Source organism: Anser cygnoides, chromosome 19 (genome assembly GCF_040182565.1).
Source record: "Anser cygnoides isolate HZ-2024a breed goose chromosome 19, Taihu_goose_T2T_genome, whole genome shotgun sequence".
Classification (NCBI taxonomy): domain Eukaryota; kingdom Metazoa; phylum Chordata; class Aves; order Anseriformes; family Anatidae; genus Anser; species Anser cygnoides.
This window is the reverse complement of record NC_089891.1, coordinates 10,113,062-10,136,025: the sequence shown is the minus strand read 5'-3', so window position 1 is coordinate 10,136,025 and position 22,964 is coordinate 10,113,062. Positions and strand designations below refer to the sequence as shown.

The 22,964-nt window shown below is 50.4% G+C and overlaps 1 protein-coding gene and 2 long non-coding RNA genes across 4 annotated transcripts in view; 2 read left to right on the top strand and 1 right to left on the bottom strand.

Moving 5' to 3' along the window:
• The window catches only part of RGS9 (regulator of G protein signaling 9), a 34,941-nt gene extending 32,692 nt beyond the window's left edge, over nt 1-2,249 (top strand). The window contains exon 19 of the mRNA XM_066980232.1: nt 1,131-2,249. Coding sequence (XP_066836333.1) covers nt 1,131-1,287 — 157 coding nt within the window. The 3' untranslated portion in view covers nt 1,288-2,249. The remainder of the gene's footprint in view (nt 1-1,130) is intronic.
• A 1,286-nt stretch (nt 2,250-3,535) lies between these two features.
• LOC136786659 (uncharacterized) lies at nt 3,536-6,218 on the bottom strand. Its single transcript, XR_010825922.1, has 3 exons — nt 5,534-6,218; nt 3,940-4,965; nt 3,536-3,634 (listed from the first exon to the last, which is right to left on the bottom strand). It is a non-coding gene; the product is annotated as an uncharacterized lncRNA (long non-coding RNA).
• A 10,433-nt stretch (nt 6,219-16,651) lies between these two features.
• LOC125182850 (uncharacterized) overlaps nt 16,652-22,964 on the top strand; it is an 89,114-nt gene continuing 82,801 nt past the window's right edge. The window contains exon 1 of one of the 2 annotated variants that reach the window (XR_010825921.1): nt 16,652-16,845. This is a non-coding gene — a long non-coding RNA (uncharacterized lncRNA). Of the gene's footprint in view, nt 16,846-16,869; nt 16,998-22,964 lie in introns of those variants that run through there. The other variant, XR_007163501.2, reaches the window with a different exon arrangement.

The following is a 22,964-nucleotide window of genomic DNA, read 5'->3' as shown; positions in this document are numbered from 1 at the left end:
GCAGGCTTTTTGCCTCATATTCCAGTCAGCTGTCACCATCTTCCCCCGTGCCCGCCCGCTGAGGGCTTCCCTCGCCTGTCATGGCAGCAGCTCCGCTCCTCACAGGCTTCGGGGCACAAAATGGAGGAGCCGCCGTCTTCCCGCGTGTCCTGGGCACCAGCAGCCGTGAGGCTGCTGTGTACGGCGTGGCCAAGCTGTTGTTTGCATTAGCAGAAATTTGTCTGATTCAGGTATTTCTTCCGTGCAGTCCCACTATCTCCACAACGTGCCCTTAAGGTCCTCAGACCAACGGCAGCCGGTTGCTGGCGCGTTTTGTTAGCACTGGGAGGATGCCCGATGCCCTGAGCTGGGCTTACAGAAGGGTTTCTTACAACTCAGATCACAACTGGTGTTTTCTCTGCCTGTCCTGAATCACAGAAAGCCTTTCCAAACTGGCTTGTCCTGTTGGCTTGTGTTTGTTTTCTGCGTGCAGCATTTCCTCTGCTGATAAACAGGCAGGAGGCGGTCCTGGTTGTTCCTTTCTGCTGTACTCAGGCCTCCTGTTAGTGGTGTAAAGTTCCCAGGTTTTACTTTAGGTCCCTGAATTCTGAAACTCACTTGCATGTTTGTGTTTATTCTCAAGCTCTGGTTCAGGTATGGTTTAATGGTCAGAGGAGACACAGAAGTAACAAGAGAGCAGAAATCTTGAGAGAGAACCTCAAAACATTTTTTGTTTGGGAACAGGATACTGTAAGAATGGGGATTTTTACCTAGAGAATCTCCCACTTTCGAGACCAAACCCTGGCCTTGTCCCTCGCTGAAATTAATATCTACTCAGCCACTATTAATCCACCTACGCTGCTGACCGAGTGGATGAGTCCATATTATAAATTCAGAAGCACAAATCTGAGGGCTCTTTATCTACCTGGCTGTGCACTCCAGCACACAGCAGTTTTGCTTCAAAGCTGGTGGAGTGCACTTCTTTTTTTCCATTTTCCATCTATGTGGGCTTGTGCCCAGGAGTTTTGCTTTGGGATTTGGGGTTTGAACAATAAAACACTCAAAGCCAGACTCCGTGCTGCATGCTTGCTGTTTCAGAGAGCACATCAAAAAGTGCCCTGTGCATGATGAGTTTTTATTTCACAACGCAGCTTCTTCCAAATAAAAATGGACATTGCTTTGGAGAGCCGAACCTACCCTGTAGGCTCTGCGGAGGAAGAGCACAAGTGCCACCAGGTTTGTAAGGACTCTGCAAAGGAGGTGATCTGCCCCTGGGAGAGCCCCGCAGAAGAGGGCAGAGCTGGGTAACCAGCAGCGCCTGAAGCAGCCAAGATGTGACCCCCTAACGAACAGACGCTTGCTGAGACACTGGGGTTTGCCACGTGTGGTTCAGTACATGGGCCATGCTGTTAAAGAAGTGCATTAGAGCCATCCTTCAGCATCAAGGCAGCTCAAACTACGACATCTATGAATAATGAACTCTGATATACCCATCTGTTTGTAATTCAAGAATATGAAGCATTTCTGGACTGATTTTCCTATCTTTAGTATATTCAGATCCATTCATTATAGACTTCTTGATAAATGAAGCTCATTTCTTGCCTTATAGCAGATGGAGAATTTATGTACATATATCCTGGGAAATGGTGTCTTATCTGAGTTACTTGCTTGGCCATGAGGTGTCAGCACACTGTACACAACACAGCTGGAGCAGAGCTTGCAGGCATTTTTCAGAGCAGGACTAAGACTTCAAGCACTGCCAAGATCAGACGTGTTTGTGTCCCAGCTTGGGTCCACCTCTTATTATTAATAAGAATTCTTAATTTTAAATCAAATTCATTAAGAAACAGCTGATAGCTGGGGAAAAAAAATCAAACCTTTCCTGAGCACGTCTGTATCAGCTCCAGTTTCCCTTTTGTGGCTTCTCAGTGCCAGGATGGGTTTTGAAACTGTGAATTGGACTGCACCCCTGCAACCCCCAGGAAGGTCAGAAATGAGTCTGTGTTGGCATTTTAAGGCCCTCCAAACTTAGATTGATGCATTGCCTGATGCACAATTTTTAACTGTGTTATTATCGAGTCTTAGAACATTGCTTTCCTTATGTCACACCAGAGTTTCAAGATCTTTTTTATTTTGTTCAAGTGTAGAGGGGTTTCCTAGATGTGTATGATGTGGGCCATTATTCTGCAAGTCGGCCATGTGGCCTGTGACTTTTGATGTTGCTATTTTGTACTTTTTAAGTGTAAATGAAGTTCTGCTTGTGTGGCTGACGTGGTTCATCATGCTGGTTTCTACTGCGGGATTTGAAGTCTCTCTTCCTGCCTGCTCAGTGGTCCCCGTGTGCAAGGCAGGAGGTAAAGCTGCTGTTCAGTGCATCGTACGTGGCTGACTTTGCCCTGACAAATCAGCCTCAAGAACTCTAAAAAGGCAAAGGAGGTGTGACTTTGGTAGAACGCAATGTGGATGAGACCCGGGCAGTCCTTGCTGCATCAGAAGTCGCGATGCCTGCACGCCAGGTTTTGATGTGACCGAGGGCACTTTGCGGGTCCTGTGCCTCTCTTTGTACGGCTGTGTGTTTGCTCTTCCTGGCATTGCTTTATTGGAAGGGTTTGGTTCTGCTGTGGCAGTCACTGGCAGTGTCCACCCACTGCCCCTCAGAGACAAACGTGGTGTCTCCTGCGATGGCTTTTGTTGCTCGTTACTCAGCCGCTCTTGATCAGGCAGTTACAGTGTTATGCAGGAAACAAGACGTTGTGATGGATGAGTCAAATTTTGCCATTTGATATCACACACATTAATATGATAAGAATTACTGTAATATTGCCAGGGCATTAAATGGTCCTTTGGCCTCATGTTCCCCCTCAAAACCAGAGGGAAGACCTCAGGATCCAAGACTCAGACACCCTCTGTCATGCAGCTACAGCCAAACAGATCGGTGCACATCCCGTCGGACAGCACTAGGGGCTCCCATCATTTACCCCTTCAGGGCAGTGCTTTCCTTTCAATCTCTTTCACTTTGTGGACTTGTATATTCTTTCCCAGGGGGGCAGACACCTGTGTGGGCAGTCTCAAGCCTGCGCCTCGCTTTCCTTCCTTCCTTTCCATCAGGCCTCGTGGCCTGCAGACCCCCCAGCTGCCTGCAGGGAAACCAGAGCTCCAGAGGCCCCACATCCCTCCTGCCACTCCGCCGCGCTCGCACGGTGACATCTGACGATCTCGCCCCCGTCGTGCTGGAGTCTGGAGCGCTTTCAGCTCCGGCAGTTCAAATCCCCTCGCTGTGCAGTAGCCCATTTAAAGCTGCCTGGAGTCACCTGGAAGAATTAGCTCACTGCAGCAACTTAGACATCCAAAGTATTCCGATAATGTGAGGGATGTGTAAGGTTAATGACTGGAAAAAGTGATCGCTCCCTGTGGGCAGTTTCTCAGAAAACTCCCTGCTGTTTGGCGGAGAGAAGAAAGGAGGCTCCAGCAGCAGCGAGGGAGTCCTGTGCCCTGCTCACCCGCCTCCTGCGGCTGCGTGGCCTGCCAGCTGCTGGTGCTGCTGGTGCTGCTGGCACTACTGGTGCTACTGGTGCTACTGGTGCTGCTGGTGCTGCTGGGGCTGCCAACTGGGAGGAGGAGGTCTTCTGCTGCAGGAGAGCTCCATCCTGGCGTGCTGCAACGGTCGGGTGTTAGGTATTGTTTGGATGAATTGGGAAGGGAGAAGAGGGATGCTTAATTAGCCACGCGGTCTCTACAACATGCTCCCAGGTGGAGGTTCCTGGGCTGGGCTCCTCCAGCCTCCTGTGCTCCCGTGGGAGTTGTTGCATCCTCGCCCTGCAGCCGTGGGCCAGCTTCTGGGGTTCCCCACGCCGCAGGGAGAGCTCTTCCCAGGCTGCCTCAGCCAACAGCCTCAAGGGGACACTGTTGGGATAGGATGGGAGCGATGGGCAGGATCCTGCTGCCAGCTTTGGGGCTGACCTGATCCAGCTGTGCTGCCTCCCCGCGTCTGTGGTGGTGCCGTGGGGCTGGGGGCATCCTGCTGGGATGCTGGGGGCATCCATCCACAACCTGCAGGACGGAGAATGGGACACAGCATCTCAGTGAAGCTGAGCCCCCATTGAAATGTCCGAATTTCAGGTCTACTTCCCAGGCGATCGGCACCTCTCAAGTCTCCCTTCCAGCCTGACATTTCACTCTGTTCTCTCCAGCTGGGAAACAGAGCCCGAGAGCCAAAAACACTGAGCACCTCTTTTTTTTTTTCTTTTTTTTTTTCTTTTTTTTTTTTCCTGGAGTCTTGGAGTGTGCATTGCTCAAGTCTCGTTAATTTAAAAATGGAACAAAGAATGCTCAGCATCCCGCAGGATCAGGCCTCAGGAGCAGGAAGTACCAGTTGGCTCGGGAGAGGGTTTGTTCCCATGAGATTCCCAGTGTGGTTTTGGCAGGCCGCGTGGTTTGGATAGCTCTGCGAGCAGGCTCTTCCTGCCTGAAATGCCAGCCGGGGAAGAACAGCTGACTCAGAGCATGACAGCTCTTCACAGCATCCCCTCGTGTGATGAGCCGTCAGAAACTTCCCTGACACCGCTGCCTTCACATTTTGTGAGGGTGGCTTGAAAGCCGAGCTGTAAGCCGAGCCCACGTCACGATGCTCTTGGAAACCGAGGTCTGTGGGCGGAATTCACCTCTGCGCGGGGACTGCGGCGCGTTGCATCCCACCCGGGGCCCAGAATAGGATTTCAGTGGAACCGAAGTGGTTCACGGCACAGTCACCCCAACACCTGAGTGTCTGAGTTATGATAAATACGTTATGAAAGCATCAGCATGACTTAGCTTTTCGGGGTGCGGAGCCTCGGGGATGCAGGAAGAACTCCAGTCGGGGGGGAGATTCCCCCTTGCCGCGAGGGACGTGTTCCATGCATTTTGCAATACGCCTGGCCTGGAAGCAGAGGTGAGCACCTCACAGGATCCCTGGTAGGGTAAAGGTTCCCAGATCTCTTCCACACCACACTAAAGAGGAAAAGATAAGCTCTTGCAAGTCAGTTTACTTTTTAAAATTCACGTTGCCATAGCAGCTTAGCACACTGTCTCAAGTCCTCCTTCTTGCAAAACTTTGATCACCATGAAAACAGAATTATGTTGTTCTCCACCATGTTCTACATATAAATATATTGAAGTCCCCATAGTTCAGGCTTCAACATCTCTGCAAAGCCCTCTTTTATTTCTCCCTCACTGACATTTCTCAGGCCAGAGGATAGTACTTTCAATCCTCTGGCTGCCTCGGGCCCGGTGGTGGTGTAAAGCTGCTCCTCGGCACCGCCGCGGTCCTGCTGCTGCTCATCTTGCCAGCTGAGGTTCTGGTACCAGTGCCTTCTAACACACCCTGACATACCACAGCACGGAGGCCCAGCCACCGATTCTGCCCCATAAATCCCAGCAGTACCCTCCCTCCTTGGTGCTGTTCTCCGCCCAGCAGCCTAGTCTCTTCCAAAGAGTACTAGAAGCACAAAATCCCCTGAAATGTCCGTCCACTTGCTGCCATCCAGCAGAAGCACCAGGCTGCTTTGTCCTCGCTCACCTCCGCTCCGATCATGCCGGGTGCCCTCTGTCCCCAGGGAACGGGGTCGCTCACCGCTCTTTGGACGGGACGAATCGGCTTTGGAAGCGGTTAGCCCTGGGGAATAACTCGAGACGGGACAAAACTCACATATGGGTAGGAATTGGTGACGTTTGGCCCACCCTAATTCACATTAGTGGCTTTATTGAGGGCGAGGGCAGGAGCCTGCTGCCGCCCCAGCGGCCTGCCTCTCCGCAAGCTCGGCGCGACGCCCGCGGAGACCGGAATTTATTCGCATCATACCTGGGGTGGGGCGGCCTCGCTCCTGCTCCAAAGCCTTCCCTCCGGTGCGCTCACGGTGCTGGGAGCGACGGAAGGCGCTTTGATAAATGTCAGCACTTCGAATCCTGCTCTGAGCAATCCTTTTGCTTTCATCACGTGTCCCATTTTTCTGGCTGCATTCACGCTAGCAACATCGGAAATGACCAAAAAAAATATATATAAAAAAAGATTAGGCTAGACACGGACAAATTTGCAGCAACAACCTCTGCAGTCGTTTGGTTAAACAGCACGTTAACCCGAGCTCCCCTTCTGCTGCTGTTCTCATGCATCTGTCTCCTCACCCCAGACAAGACCCTTCCAGACCAGGACTGGGAAAGGTCAGTGGGAATTTTATTAACGTGCACAGCCAGACTTCTTCCAGTCAGCTTTTTCTTTTTTTTTTTCTTTTTCCCAATCAACTGAAGGGAAAAAAAAAAGAGACGAAGAAGAAAAAATTGGGGTAAAAGTTGAAGAACACTTTAATTTATAAGAAAAAGAACTAAATAATTGATGTAGTCATGGTGCCAAAGGTAATTTCTGCTGCTCCCTCTATCTCACAAAGACATTTAGCATTGATTGAGATCAAAGTATCAAAAACCCCTGCTGCTGAGCTGAAAGGCAAAACTTTCGGCTGCCTTTCTCCGCTCTAATAATATCGTCTTTATGTAGTTAATAAACTGCACACTTCAGTCAAACTATATCATTACAGAAGACTTAGGGAGCTAATAATTTAAAAGCAAAGAATTGCCTCTGTTCTTCGCTTTGAACTAAACAACATTCTGTTGAATGAGGGGGACATCAAAGCTTTGTTACTATTACCAATGTGGCTGGAGCATAGGGCCGCACAGAGTGTGTACTTCAGTCATCAAGAGAAAAAAAAAAAAAGATTAAAGATATTGGCTTATCAACCCACAGGCAGAACCAGGTGTTTTCTTTTCTGCTGTGCAAGCATCAGGTGGTTTGCTTATCAATGAGTTTTCTTGTTAAATAGATGTACACGACTTCGCCTGGGCCCTCCAGTCCCGACTGCAGCCCTTTTATTTTCTGAGCCACCTTTGAAGGACGTGGGACGAGGGCTGTTTGTTGGCTAATTGGGCCCTTTTGCGAGGGCCGGCTCCCATTTTCGCCCTGCTCCCCACTTTCCCCCTGTGGCATGGGAGGAAAGCGTGGCATCACGTTTGTGCCCGTGATGCTTCCTTGCAGGGGGTTTTCCTCCAAGGACAGCACCGGGGGAAGGCTGGTGCTGCACCGAGAGGCTGGGCTCCAAGCCCCAGCACAGCCAGGGGAGGCACACAGCACCGACAGACCGAGCTTCTTCCACCTAGCCGCTGCTCCCGTCGTCATTCCTGAAAACATCCACACAAGGATGAGAATCCTGTGGGTTTTCTCTGCCCTTTGCACAAATCCCACTGAAGCGCAGAGTTTTTCCTGGGACACAGGGCAGGGATCAGTGAAAAGAGTCCGAGGGAACGTCAGGAGCGATCCTCCCATCCCTTCCCTGCCGTGGCATGCTCTGCCCATGCCGTGTGCTGCAGCTGGCTCCGGGACAGACCTGGAGCACTCTTAGGATGGCGATGTTCAACGACGGGGCCGCTCCGGGGTGCTCTCACCTGGTGAATCGCGAGGTCAGCGCGTGCGAAGAGGGCCTCCCAGCCCTGCTCTCATCTCCCGGGCCTGATGTTCCCCTGGATGTTCCAGGCAGATCTTGGAGCCGACAGTTTGGCGTGGGCTCTATTATGGGATCCTTCTACTTCTTAAATGCTGCTTTTCATTTGCATCAAAAACTCTCCTTGGTTCTTGGCGGTCTGGATCTCATCCCCTATTAAAGATTGGAATTTAAAAAAGCAGAAAATAATGGCTTATTTCAAAGTAACAATTCAACTGCTTTTTGAAATGCTGTCCTTATTCAAAACCACTTAAATTTATACATATTTCTAAGTCTTTATTATCCTCAGAGGCTGAACCAATTTGGATCTTGATTTCTGCGAGTGTTCTCCTTGATTTTTTTTCCAAGAAAGTTGAGATGTGATGTGAACAGATTGGACATTAACCATAGGTAACAAATGGTTTCCCGGGAATTATTGCTCAAGTTATTCTTTAAATACTTTGCAAAGCCTATTACAGTGGGGAGAAACTTCAGAGCAAAAAGACTTTTGCAAAGGGATGATCTGCTGCTTTTCATCCCGTTGAGCTGCGGGCTGGAGCGCGTGCCTGGGCACATGTGGAGACGTGTGCATGTGCGTGCTGTTGTGGGCTTCCTTCTGTCAGTGCAAGCGGCTTTCCCGTACATTGAGGATGATATTCCAGCCCTGCTGCAGTGGAGATTTTGCCTTTCATTTCAGGAAGACTAAAATTTTGATTTGTCTTCTAGCAGGTATGCCCACGGCCGGCACACACCTTATGGCCAGAATAATGGAAACTGCCCTTCAGAGAGGAGCTCGCCCCTCTCTCCTTCCTTTCCACAGGAGTGATGAGGCAGCCTCATGGGTTGTCTTTCAGACAGCCTGAGCCAAAGGGTCCCTGACATGTTCTGCTTGACTCGTATGGGCTTCCTCTAATGGGATCTACTGGGCACAACGTTCAAGATCTGCCCATAGAAATCAGCGCTCAGTGGGTATTTAGGACAAGCTCTAGAGCAAAGTACCCAACGTAACTTCCAGAGCGTGTTACCTGTCTGTCTGTCTGTGCGTCTGTCTGCAGGCAGTTCCATTCACGGAATGACTATTTCTGCAGCGTTTAGAAAGGCTCCCACACTCAAAAGAGCGCTGTGAACCACCACGAAAGGTTTCCAGTTGGACAGAGATGCGGAGCTAAAGGCTCTTGAGCCAACCTGTGCAAGATCTGGTAATACAAAGATAATAAAGTGACTCTGATGGGAGTGCAAGGCAGAGTGAAGCTGTCTTTAGCCTTTACCAAAACCACTGTCAGTGCCTTTGCCTTTTCACAGCACAGCTCTTCGCGAAGCTAATTGGGTTAGTGCCTTGCAGGGGGTTTTCAGTGTCTGCAGGAGATGGGCTGCTGCAAACACCTTCCCCTTCAAGGCACACAGCGTTGCCTTTTTCACACCACAGCTCTCTCCCTGGCTTCTGTTCTCGAAAAGCAAAAGTCCCAGGCTGTTCTTCAGTATCAGCCATTACAGGGTTTCAGTTCTTTCCTCCCAGCCATTTTCAAATGTTCAACTTAAAAGGAAAATGTTTCATTTTAGGCCAAATTCCCCCCTCCTCTCCCTTTCCCCTCTCTTCTCCTTCGCCCCCCTCTTTTCTCTGGAAGAAGAACAAAGTCATTCAAATCAGGAAGCTGAGGAACTCCATGTATACTTTCCACTGGGACCTCAATCCCTACTGGTTTGGCTTGATTTGATTGAAGTGTAATTTAATCCTTCACCATTTGTCATAATGTCATTTCTGTATAAAAACACAGCCACATCCAAACTTCAGATCAGCACCGAGGAGCTCTCCAGGAGGCGCGGAGCAGGCTCTGCGGATGGCGAGGAGGGCGTGAAGCAGCCCTGTGGGGTGCGTCCTGCTAGGGAAGGAGGTCCTGCACCCACGGCGAGGTGATGGGGTGACTGGGAGCGTGTCTGCACAGACTGCCAGGTCGTGTAGGTTAAAGCGTCCGGGAGGAGGTGGACAACTTGGATGTCAGCATGGGCTAGAAATGAATACATTTGCAGGCATAGGTAAGCGCAGTGCTGGTCGTGGTGCTGGACGATTGCCCTGCGTTACCTCCAGGAGCAAGTCTGCGGTCTGTGTAGCTCAAACCACGTCTGTATTTGTAAAGAGAAAGGGAAGGACAGGGCCTGGCGATGGGAATTCTCTTCCCTCACGTGCAGGTGTCTTCCACCCCCTTTTCTTCAGAGCAACCTCTGTGTTTTGGGGGCTCGCATCCAAACGTTGGGACCTACCAGCAGCCCAGCACAAGGGGGACTGAGAGGTGTCAGGGAACCTCTGCGCTCAGAAGCCCTGGGGGTTTTGTTTTCACCTCCGTGCCTTGCAGGCTTTGCTCCCTGCGTGGCAATCTTAATGCACAGGCAGAGGAACCAACCTGGCTCAGCACCTCGCATGGTCACTGCTCGTCCTCTCTCAGGCATGCTGGCTCACTGCTCGCTGCCCGAGCACCCTTGGCAGGATCTGGCCCCGCAGCCTGGCATGTCCTGGGATGCACCTCGGCACGTCCCGCGGAGCGTCACCGCACAGCAGGAAGGTTACGGCTAATCTGCAGCTGTCCCGCGAGGGGGTTTCGCTCCAGGATTTTTCTTAGAGAGATGCCAAACATCTTTATTTTCCCCTTCCTGTCCATTCACCGAACACCCTAAAAGGAAGTACGAACGAGGGGAACAGATAAGCCTTATCCCTCGGAAAGAAAACATTCCTGCAGTCAGAGTATATAAGCCAGATACCGCCTGCCTTTCTTCAGCCCGAGCCGTGCAGGTATCGCAGCAGCCGGAGCCTGGCTCTCTGCTGGGGCTTAGGACCGGAGCCAAAGGTCGCGTGGCCGGGGGGGACAGTGCCCCGCAGACCTCCCGTCTCCTCACCGCCCTCCCGAGGGACCGGGCTGCCAGACCGCCCGCGAGCTGCTCGGGGAGCAGGGGCACTTGCTTGCAAACGTGGACCAGGAGGATAAGCAGAGAGGGGGCTGTAGGAGCCCCCAGCTCCCCGTCACCCCGCTGTCGCAGCCCTGCTCCATCCCTTCCCCCTAAGAGCAGCGCGGGGTATCTGCTTACAACACTTGTCAAAAATTAAAGCAGAACCTTCTTTCAAATGCTCTGCCTGTACTCGGCTGCCAGAAAAGCGATTCTTCCTCCCCAAAAAAATTTGCATTTAAAATTCCAAATATGCACTTTTGCTCAGACGAAAGAATGCGTGTTCCTGCTTTCAAGTCGGGTCCTCCATGACCTCTAGGTTTTAATATTTCCAGCAAAGTGTCATTTGACAATTCAAATACAGTCGGTAAGCACAGGAAAGTAAATGTCCTTTAAGATAAGCGCGTATTATAGCGAGAGTTGGTGATGAGAAGATTTCACCTACAGCTAGAAACTTCAGAGTGATACGTGTGACTCTGCTGCATATTAAAAAACGGCTTTGGTGAAATATTGGCATTTCCAGGTTTCGGTTTGCCAGTGCTAATATATTCCCGCTGCTTAATTCACAGGGAAGCGTGCTGGCCTGTGCGGAGAGATTTCACTGTTTAGCTTCTGCTTTTCAATTAAGAACAAATCAGGGCTCAAATCCTGCTCGCGGCGGATCTCAGCGGGTGAAGGACTGCAGCCCCCACATCTGGATGGATGGATCCGCGCTGCCAGCGCGCTCCGTTGGGGTGGTACCGGGGTGCTCGGGGTGCTGGGGCTGGCCCCGGCCCCTCCAGGCGTGGGTGCCCGCGCAGCCCTGGGCTCTCCCCTCGCGCTCCGCTTTCCTCGCATCCCTTTGAGTTCACGGCAGGCTCCCGAAGCCCTCGCACGGGCGGCCGTGTTGTCGCACACCCGCCCCTCCGCGCGCAGCTCTAGCCACCAGTCAGCAAGCAGATCAGCTTGTCACAATAATTAATAGGCCTCCCTGTGGTCCCTGGTAATCCATCCCAGGGCCGCACAGCACCGGCTCTGTTTTACTTAGGTGTATGTAAGCCTTAGAACTGCCCCAAACAGAGCCTTTTTCATGGAACTGATTCATTCAACACCTTAGAAGGGCTGTGGGCGCAGGGAGGGGGCAAGTTTACACAGATGCTAGTGTCTCAGGACTTGCTAGCAGGTGTCTCCTAACTTTACACAGACCACCCTCACACTAAAGGGACTCCTTTTGCTTTGAGCCTGTTTGAGTTACTCGGCTTTGGTCTTTGAGCTCCTGCTCGGCGGACGATTTATGGCGCTCCTTATTGATAATGCCCCTGCGAGCAGAGGGACGGCTTGTTAGCCAGCCGTGTGGCTTTCAGAGCGTCCTCAAATAGCTGACGTGCCCTGAGCATGCAATTCCTCCGGCTTTCTAGGGAAAGGAAAACAACAACACCCGTACAGGCTGCAGGGTTTTTCATTTGTTTGTTTGTTTATTTAAAGGGGGGCGGAGGGGGGAGCTAATGATAGGTTTAAGCAAACAGTTTCCTCTGAATTTGGCCATTTTCTCTCGCTGAGGTCATATGACAGCTGAGATTACATGATTAGAAACGTTTTAAGGCATTCCTGCAGCCTCGAGAGGGGAGGAGGGCAAATATTTTGGGATTGCTGTGCGCAGTTCAGGAACACACATCGCGGAGGGGTGCCTCTTCCCCAGGGGACGAGGCCATGAGGCAGCCAGGAGCCCACGCTGCGGCCGCCGATGGAGGCTTGAGGCCCCTCAGGCGTCGGGATGCCAGATATGGGACAGGCTGTTGCAAAATTTGGATCAGTTTTTGTGGTTCTCTGAAACCTTTCCCTCTGTGGTTTCTGAAAAAATTTTCTGTATTCCAGTCGGTACGGGCACCACGACTCCAGCAACGCCGACACAGAGGCAGCATCTTCCACGGTTCCTGGTGCGGACACCCCAGGAGCTTCTTGTCCCTTTGCCACAGCAGAGCAAAACTGGCCCGACTCAATTCTCATTACAAGTTAATGGGGAGAAAGCGTTACTGGTGTGACTGCAGTGCCTGAAACCCCACAACAAAGGGCCGGTCCCTGCCTCAAATCTCTCTTTTCTGCAGGCGACCTTCCCTTCATCTCCGCTGTGTTGTTGGTGTTACTGCCCCGTGTCACTCGTGTAGCCCTCATTTGTTCCCTCGCACTGGGAGACAGAAATCAGCCTGTAAGCACCTGAAAACAAAGATTATTTCTCTTTCACATCGGTGTGCAAGTTAGAATTTCTGCTAAAGATCCCGGTGGGGTTCTGGATGCACTCCATCGTGGATCCAGCACCACGACAGGTGAACACTGCAGCCAGACTCTGCCACCTCTCCTCCCTAAGTCACACCTTCTGTCTACTGTAACTCCCACTGGAATTAGCAAAGCTTCCAAATAGGTGACAAATGGGCACCCGGCCTTTGTATGAGCCTCTCGAGATCATATCAAATTTGTTGTTTTGCTGCTGGCCAAGATTTCTTCCTACTTTCCTGTGCTAGCTCTCTGAATGTGAAAATACCCTTTCAAAGCTAAGTGGAGAGCGTACTATTGCAGGTTGCGTGTCAGCCGCTATCGGTTAAAAAATGAAAATATAATCGGTATTCCCTGAAGTGAGCCCACCTCTCGCAAATATTTCTGCGTAGCACTCAGCACGTTTCCGCTGAGTTCAATTTGTCAGCAAATTGCACGAACACTCTGCTGAACCACTGCGGCACTCCACGCAAGGGAGGGTTTCACAGCACTTTCACGTTGACTCACGAGGTCAACAAGAAGGCCCGCTGGCTTCCTGTGTACCCCGAGCCTGCTACAGCTGTGCCTCTCCAGCAGGTTTGGAAGCAACGATATGTGCTCACTGATACGAATGATATTTCCAGTTCAAGTCCTTGTCTGGCGCAATGAGGAGTAACCATGATATCCATCTCTGCCTCCTGCTTTATCAGCTCCCACTAGAAAGGAAAGGGGAAGGTCTCCTGCTGTCCATAGGTAGTTTATTGGCTGCATTTACTCTTGGCTGCTCCATAACTTTATGCTTGAGCCCTCACCCCTCAGGTCATTCAATATTTTACTCCTGACGGAGCTGCAGAGGCACCAGTTGAAGCCCAGACCCCGAGTGTCAGGTACGGGACGGATGGCTCCTGCCAAGGCTCCTGGTGTCATTGTGAAGGGTCCCAGGCAGCTGTACGGACGTCTTCCCACGCCCCCGTCCTGCCTCGCACACACTTCATAAAAGCTGTAAAGGGATTAGATGGGACAGACATGATAAAAAATAAATGAGTTTGTTGTGCTTTTGGAACTAAATAATGCTTTAATAGCAGAATCCTTTTTCAAAGTTAGTAGTTCAGAGTAAGCAGTACTTTAGGCAATCCAGGCATCTGCTGCAGGGACTTTCCCTTGTAATTAGTTAATGAGCTTGATGTAATTTTTACATCTAATTAAGATGCCATCTTTTTAGCCTTGTTAGGAACGGTAAACTTTTGAGACATATTGGAGATGAGTTCCCTACCTGCCCCCTGACCGCGTGCTCCGGTGAGCTAGCAGCAGCCAGCCTCGAAGGAGGCTGTGAGCCTTGGGGTGTGCAGAGCGGGAGTAAGAACTGTGCTCCCCAGAAGCGGAGTAAGCCTCTCCTTCCCATGGATGACATTTTTGGCCACCTGCACAGTTCCTAAAACCATATATCTGCGGGGCAGAGTGCTGCTGGTTTTGCACAGTGACCTGGGTGACCACCTCACCACGACACCTCCTCTTTAGGGCTTGCTGATCAGCTGAAGGAGAGTTGGACACCAACTGGCTGGCTCTTAAAACCCAAAAGTGAACTGGTGGCTGCACCAGGGCTCCTGCTAGCTTCTTTTCCCAGCTGACCCCATTTTTATGTGCTCCCCGCTTCATAGCTGGGCTCCAAAGCCTGGATATATTTCTCCCTGGCCTGCCATCGTGCTGATTGGATTTAAATATGAAAAGCGTTGGTCTCTGTGCAAGTTCAGCCTTTGGTTAAAAGTGCAGGATGTTAAGAGGTGCAGGACTTTTTTAGTCTCTCATAAGGTCTTTTTTTCCGTGTCTCCTTATGAAATGGCCTTGAAAGTGTCTGTAATATAATGATCTCACAGACTGTACAGGCTATATTTCTCCTCCCTTTATGTAGAGTTTTCCTAGCTAATTTCACAGTAAACTTCATTAAACTGCCATCCCCTGCCATGAACTCTGGAGGTTCTCACTGCCACATAGTACATGTGGCTGCTGCTGGTGTATCTGCCTTGAATTAATGCAGGCGGGCTTCAGCTCCTGCAGCCTTTTGCAGAGATCAATGGGCTTGGTCCTCGGCTGCAGAATCAGGCCCCGGAGCCACACAGATCCCTCCAGCCTCCCACCCTGTGGTCCAGCTTTTCCTCAGCAGCCTTTGAGCACCAGTTTGACCCCGTCCAGCTTGGGGCATGCAGACTGCCAGAACCTCAGGCAGCTGAGGCAGGCGGTGTCTCTGGGCCTGCCTAGGGCCCTGGTCCTGAGCCGCATCCTGCCGGGGTGCTGAGGCTGCAGTTAGTTACTGCACACTTTTGCCATTGCTCCTCCGGGCCCAGGTTTGGAGGACTGAGGTAGCAGAAGGCTCCATCCTCCTCCAGCAGCTTCAGAGTAAAGGTAGGAAGAAAGAAAAGGGGAGCACAAGCGTATTCAGGCCCCCCACTTTGACAAGTAGCTGTGTTCTCCAACCCTTCACTTAGGTTTTCCTGAATCCGTCAGCCCAAGGCCTCACCCACAAGCCAGTTCTGCCAGCGGTGTTCTTCCCATTGCCTTCAGTTGGCCATAAATCCCATAAATAAACGTCTTGGCACAGCAGCCCCAGCTATAAGGTGAGGACAATGGGGGCCGTAGGTCACACTGAAGATTTTTACATTCATATGGCTTCCTCTTGCCCAACCAAAAGGTAAAGCAGGGATGAGGAGAGGACAAGAGAGCAAGCAGGGCAAACAACACGAGGGGAAGGTCCTGCTCTAAGCCTTACTGCTGTGCAAGTATCTCCTCTGCCCTGCACATACACTGCACAGGGGTGAACTAGGAGGCAAATCCTCTTCCTTCTGCTGCCACCCAGTCCCCAGCGGACCACCGGCCAGAAAGGAGGCTGCCAGTCACGCAGGGGCACTTTGATGTGGGCACAAAAGAGCAAGCCATTCGAGACGCTTCCTGCCCGGTGGCCTCCATCAGTTTGTGAAGCCTCTGAACGCTCCTGTTTGATCCGCTTGAGGATCTTTGAAGCCGCTTCTGTCTCACAAACAAATGATCCACTGCAACTTATTTTTAATCCTTTAAAAGGTTCCAGATATTCCTCTGTAAAAAACAACATACCCAGCCTGAGACTTGGTACCTCAGGGAGGAGCAAATTTTCAAGTATTGGTTTGGTCTGAGCACATTCAAACACCATCATCAATTTGTGAGTTCCTCGCTAGGAAGAAATGCCAAAGGTTCGGCCTGCGCTGTGACCTAATCTAGGTGCTAAAATATTGGGATCTCAAGGAAAGTAGCTGTGAGACAAGACCGCAATGGCTTGGACTGCAGCGTAGTGTATGGCACAGTTGATCTGAGGGGCTGCAAAGTTGTCGGGCGAGTGGAAAGAAATCCTGGCCAAGCAGCACAGGGAGAAGCTCAAAGCAACACTTCCACTGTTGTCTTTCATTTGCAGCTAATCATACACACAAGGGCACCGCTCGGTGTTGCAAGCCATTTATATACCTACCCTCCTGTTAAGCTTTATGTGAATTAATTGCTGCTTTCCATTCCTTCCTCCATGTTTTGCTCTAACTCTCTATTTGAACAAAACACTAAAATTGCAAAATCCAGCTGAAACTTAACGGAAAACACCAAGTTCCATCTGGCCTCACATAAATTATGGTCAGAGTTGCCATTTTGAAGCACAGTTGTTGTTGTTGTTGTTGTTGTTGTTTAATGCCAAACTATAAATCAGCTCAAACTGAGTTCAAACCAGCTCCAAATTGGGACCAGGTTTGCTCGGGGAGTTTGCAGACTCGAGCAAAAACTTTGGGTGAAGCCTGGCTGAACGCTGAACTTGCAGCGAGCCAGGTGAGCGTGGGGCCATGTACCAAAGGTTTCACAGGGCCGTAAGTTTAACAGAGAGAGGCCTGAGGCTGATTTGTGCTATGTGGGGATGTCCTTGCCTTCATAGAGGGGAGTTGGGAGGGGAGCACAGCTCGGGCGGCAGCACAGGCCACAGGTGCCCCTCGTTTGGCCTTGACAGGCTGCCAGCCCTGCCCCGGCCCTCCTCAGGGATATCTGCACCCGAGGAGCATAAGCTGCTCCTTTTGGCACTGTTGGGGGTGATACTGGCAGCAAGTCCTGCTCATGTTGGGGATTCTGCTACAGCCCTGAAGGACAACGGGACGGGGGAGCCTGGTGTGGAGGCGCTGGCAGGCCTGCGGCCCTGCGGGTGAGCTGAGCGCGACGTGTGGTGGGGGTGAGCGAGGCCTTGCTGCAAAGGCCTGGGTGGAGATGGGGGCGTTGTGTGTCCAGGAGCTGGTCTGACCTGGTCCCTGCAGTGTGTGGGGTACGTGTGGTGTCCTGGTACCTGTGTGAGAGCAGGTAGGGCTCCTCCCTCCTCTGTATCATGACCTGTCTATTTTAACCTTAAAATAAGTCAATCTGAGAGGATTTTTAACCATAGAGTCTAAAAATGCCTCACACAATGCTCATTTTTGTTTGTGGAAGCAAAGCAAGTCTGTTTTCTACGTCCTTCCCTGGCTTTCTGGGCACTGAGGAGGCGCTAAGGAAGCCTTCCTCCTCAGCCAGGTTGTGTGCTGGGCCGGCACCAGCCCTGGGTGCTGCAGGTGGCCATGTCGCAGGTGTGTGGGTCCAGGCATGGCAAGGATAAGGCCCTTAGGCATTAACTGTATTTCCACAGCCCTGTCCTGCCTTTCAGCTATAGAGTGGCATTTGAGAGGCTGTAAATAATACAGGAGATCCTGTGGGATGACTTTGTAAGAGGAATTGGAAGTGAGATTACTTGGTGACACGAGCAGTGAAAACATCTCTTAACTCTTTAGTGAGCGGTAGAGCTAATAGTCATGTAAAGCATGCATAAATTCTCTGAGCAGGAGGTGCTGCTGCCCTTGGGAGGTGGAATATGTGATTTTTGTTTTATATTTTGTTAGTGGCTGCACATTTTTAAGACACAAATACTCAGCTGATCCTTCTTCCTTTTTGGCTGACTCTGTGCCTTCTGGAGTTGAGCATCCTCCTGTGATGTGTAAATGCTGAGTGACTTCTGGTGATCAAAGAGTACGGGCTTGATAGACGTATTTCAGCTGCCTATTTGATACCCAGACAGCATCTCATATCACCGCTCACATTCAAACGTATCTGTTCAGAACACTTAATAGATTAATTCTCTTCAGGCAACCGGTGAAATGGGAACCATTCCTTCTTCAGGCCCTGCTTCTGCAACCACGAGATGTGTAGTTGCAGGTGGCTTTGCTTGTGTGGCGCCCACGGGGGCCCCCTGGGACGTGATTCAGATGTGCAAACCTTGTTTGGAGCAGGGGATTGGGATTGAGTTACTGGGCAAAGCATTAGTCCTGTGTTGTGGTAGTGCGAACAGAGCAAAATCCTAATTTCTGTCATCCAGAAAATAGGATGGGGCAAATAAATTGTCTGTACTTGTGGGACCAGGAGCTGGGCTGGCATGCAGTGGTGTGCTGGGCAAACAGCTTGTGCAGGCAGGGGCTGTGTGCTCGGCAGGCTGAGGCATGGAGAAAATGGTGCCTATGGTGGGCTTGTTGAAGGCAGCAAGTGCTCTGAATCAAAGCTTGGCTCTCAGTGCAGACTTCCAGTGTGAAATGGAGCATTTCTGGTGTACCTGGTTGGGAAACATGCTTGTAATTCCTCTCAGGAGAAAGAAATGGTATGTCTGTATGTATGCATTAAAATATGTATATTTAAAAAGGACAATTAATGTTAGTGTTCTCATTACTTTGTCAGAGGAAGGCTGCTGTTCATAGCATGTGGTGAAATGCATTGGCCTCCTACTTTTCTGATACTTCCTTTTGCCTTTAGTCAGAAAAAATGAAATAAAATAAAAGGCAGACCAGTATTTGCCCTCTGCATGCTGGAGAAAGTTGCTGCAGAGGAGGTGCTCCCTGTGCACAAAGCTGTGGTACTGAAAAGGGAATTACAGGGGTACTGAAAAGGGAATTACAGGCAGTCTTTGTTTGGATCAGAAAGGCGCTTCACAGAAGTGTTGTCCAGCTCCACTTTGCGTTTGCTCCTGCCCACTGGAGCAGGCTCCGAGTGGGCACGGCCTGGAGTGTGATGGGCAGAAACGAAGGCAGAGGCAAGTGATGGGAACCCAAAGGTTTTCCTCCACCATCTTGAGAGATGGGGGGCATGGCAGTGAGACCGTGGTGCCTGCGGATGTACTCATTGCAGAAATGCCGTGGTTGCACGTCCACGCGCTACCATCTCACTATTTCACCTTCATTACTGAGGAAAAACATTTTGGATCTCTGAAAGAAGCAGTAAATGGCCGTCATTGGCTCCAAAATGTTGCAGGAACAGCAGGGGCTTTGATCTCCCCCCACCTCCTCTGCTGTGTGCTGCTTAAGATTTACCAAATATTGCATCTCTTCACATAAAAACTCACCTTTGTGTTGCTGCATATAATCATTGAATAGTGATAATAACAATAAAACTCCTAGGAAATCTCCCTGTGGCAACAAGTAATTGACCCAAGAATTTTCACTACAAGGAATTATTATTTTTTTTTTTAATAACCACACAGCACTAGAGATCTACTTGTTCATTGGGGGATACACCACTATTGTTCTCATCAGTCCTGATGCTTTGCCTTCACCCTTTGAGTTTTCTCAAAGGATTGAGATTATTTGGTTTCTTTGAAGAACAAAGGATGAAGAATTTTTTTTAGATGACTGGCTATTTTGATCTGCAAGGTCTGCGCACAGTGTGAGGGAACAAACATCACTAAATCATTAAGGGAAAAAGGAAGGGTATGCATAATGGAAAGGAGAAACACAAAAGCCACCGAGCCCAGTGGTTAAAGGCAGGCGCTGGCAGCGGTGCCTGGGTGTTGTTTGCTGACCCAATGCAAGGTTTGCTGCCACGCTTCTCTGGCCTCGGTTTCTCCATCTACAAACTGGCAGGATTACCCTTTGACTTTGTCAGGTTCGGTTACTTGGCTATAACTCATTTCTCTGAAGGTCCGAGGGTTTGGAAATAACACAAACAGGATGTCTTGCTTAACCAGTGCTCTGCTGCAAGATGCAAACTGTCGCGAACGTGTCTGAAAAGCCCAGCAGGCTGGCGCTGGGCTGGGGCCAGCCTCGAGCACCCGACCCGTGCTGAAGAGGATGCTGCCACCAGGGCTGCCCCGCTGCTGGAGCTGGTACCAGCCTCAGGTACCCATCTCCCTTCAGAGGCATTTGCTCGTTGCACGTTCCTCTGTGTTTCTTCTCCCGAAAGCTTTTGTCCCCTCCTTGGTGATAGGGCCTTAGGTTTTTGCAGCGTGAGGGGCCATGCATCAGATGTTCTGATAATGGTTGAAGCATTTGATTTTTTGAGCCACTGTCCCTGGGCTTGCTGATGGCTCCTGGCGTGTGGGAGGCTTGGAGGTGGCACAGTGCAGACCCCTGAGGCTCGACCCAGGGCGCAGCAGAGTGAGGCCTGGCCAAACCCAGCCAACTCCTTTGCCTTGTGGGTTTTTCAGAGCTCACCCTGCTGTCCTCCTGCAAGCAGCTCTGCAGAAAACCAAGGTCCCTCCCTGAGCCTGTATGTCATAGGATAACACACAAAAGTACTTCCCGCTCAAATGCGCCTCTTCCATTGTGGGAGATAAGAAAATATCACATATGCTGGGGAAATAGGATTAGCCTGTAATTAAGCAAAAATCCTTCTATTTAGCGTAACAATATTTTTAATTAAAGAGTGAATATTACCTGCTAATTATAGGGTTCAGAATATACATAGAGCAATGTTTAATTTGTATATGAGCCTCTATTTTTATCCTATTTGGAACCAAAAATCAGATGTTAATATAGTCGTTCACTCAGATGCGTAAGTAAGAGACATCTTTCAGGCTCCCAGCTAAACAAACAGCATCCTGCTGGGCCCGGCCTGTCACCGCTCCTGGCAGCTGGGACTCGGCAGAGGATGCTGCAGCTGGCTTAAAAATACAGTGTCTGAGCCCAGCTCTCGGTGGTGGTCATGTACGGGGGTCTGTGGGGACCATCCTGCTCGGGCTGAGCACCAGAGTGCCATGGAGGTGGACACAGACCCTGGAATTTGGAGAAGTTTTCGCCTGGATCCGGGCTCTGCAGCACGGTCCTTAGCCAGGGCCTGGAGCTTGTCCTGGCTTTCTGAAAAGCTGTTATCCTGGTGTAGTTTCCAAAAAGTGTACATGTCTGCGAGTGAGCCTGGACTGTGTTGTGGGTGAACTTTGCCATTTCTCAGTGGGCCTTGGGAAATGGTTCGCTTAATCTGCGGAGGGCAGGTGACCTTACTTTCCTCAAATGCTGCTCCCCCTGTTACCCAGCGGTTTTACATTTAGCCCTGCATTCTGCAAACACTTAAGCACATGTTTTCCCTCACACTTAATGGCAGTGTTCACTTATGTACAGTTAAACATGTGTACCGTTTTTCACAGGATCCAAGAGTCTGCCACAAATATTTCAGGTTCAACTTCCATTTTGCGCCCCTTGAGTTAGAGCCGGTCTTGTTTCAGAAACAAGCCAGTGCCCTAATTAGTCGCTTTGATGCGCTAATCCCCTTCCTGCCCTTTGGACATACCGACATGAGCATGTCCCTAACCTCCAGTGGGTTTTTTTGTCAATTCGGGATATTTCTGGCGACTTCATGCTCCATATGTCTCCCTGAGACGAATGAGTGCTCCTGACATGTGAGATGGTGGGAGCGGCGGTGGTCGTGGGGTTAACCAGAGCAGCTTCTGAAAACACAGGGAAGGAGAAAACATCTCAGTTTCCCAAGTGCCACCTGCGAGTGGTTTCCTGGCTTTAGCAGCAGCCTGAGCAGTGCTGATGTGCTGCGCCTTGGTGTGGGAGTGGCTCTGCCCAGGGCAGCATGCACAGAGTTTAGCAGCAGAAGGAAGGCGATGCCAGGTGAGACGTGAGACCTGATTTTTGAGGAATATGCGTTACTTTCTGAATTCCAGCAAGAGCGTTTAGCTTGCACCAGCTCAGCCTGGCATCTCAGCAGGTCGGCTGTGAGGCTGTTCTCGTGCGTGGTCTTTGGGGGCACAGACCAGAGGGAACAGCTCGACTTGGGAGCGTGGGGCAGTGACAGGAGGAAGCAACGAGGACAATGCGGTGACAGCAGCGGCGCTGGGGGTCACAGCGTGTTCTCCATGCCTCGGTTTCCTGCTCCAGCAAGGAAGTGCTGAAATCTACCTTGCAGAAAAGTGAGGCTTCCTCAATTAATAAATGTGCTCGCAGGCTTGCCAGATGAAAGAGATGCAAAATACCGTGATAGTTTCTTTTATGATCGTTAATAATAGTGTAAGTTACCTGAAAGGCACGGTGCATGTCCCCGGCGAGTTCTGATCTCCTGTCATGCCTGGCCGTGCGGGATGGATGAGGCTCTGTCTCTTTGGGGAGTTGTTAGATGAGAAAACAGGCAGCAGATATTTCTCCACCCCCTGCTTCGCTCTATTCCCAGCACTGCATCACTCCCAAGGATCAATATCTGAACTGAGAAATTATATTATTAGGCTGCATCTTGTAATCACACACATCAAGTAGAGTCCACTGTTTTCCCCTTGGCACGCGGCGGCAGGCCCTGGCGGAGAGATGGTTCTTTTGAACAGATTAAGAGCATCCACCATGCAAAATATGTGGGGTGTAGGAGGGGGACAATCCTTCTGCAGAGCGTGTCTGACTACTTTGTGTGGATTGCTCCTTCCGAATTTGCATTACAGAAAAACAATCTTTTATTTATTTAAGTTGGAAATCCCTTTGCATCTGAACTTCAAGTGTGCAGCAAACACACTTTGATCATTTTAATGCAGAAGTCACTGATTTACAATAAATATTGTGTTTTCTTTTCATACTTCTTTTTGTTCTTTGAGGAGATTAGAGCAAAGGAAGGAAAATTTTGACCTCATTAGAATTGCCTGGCAAAAGAAGTGTGCAGAATGAAGAAGAAGCTGGGCTTCACATTGTCTCAGGCTAGTGACAGAAGTTACAGCATCGACCTGTCGGTCTGTGATTGCTGATGCAGTTTATCTGGACTGGGAGGAGAAGTGGCTCCATCCGCAGTGCCCACGGATGTGAGCTGGGGGAGGTTGCTCTTTTGCTGTAAAGCATCAGGAGGAACCAAAACATCTCCAGCTCTGATGGGGAGTGGTGCAGCACTGCGGGCGTTGCTGCTTTCCTTTTTCCTGCAGTTATCACACGTAACAAAAACGCAAGCAATTAATTCTATATCTGGGCCTGAGCTTGTGATGCCAGGCCGATAGGGGGATTGGGATTTAGCCCAAAAGGAACAAAGGTCAGAAAAGCAGCAGGATCTCAGTGACCTTAGACA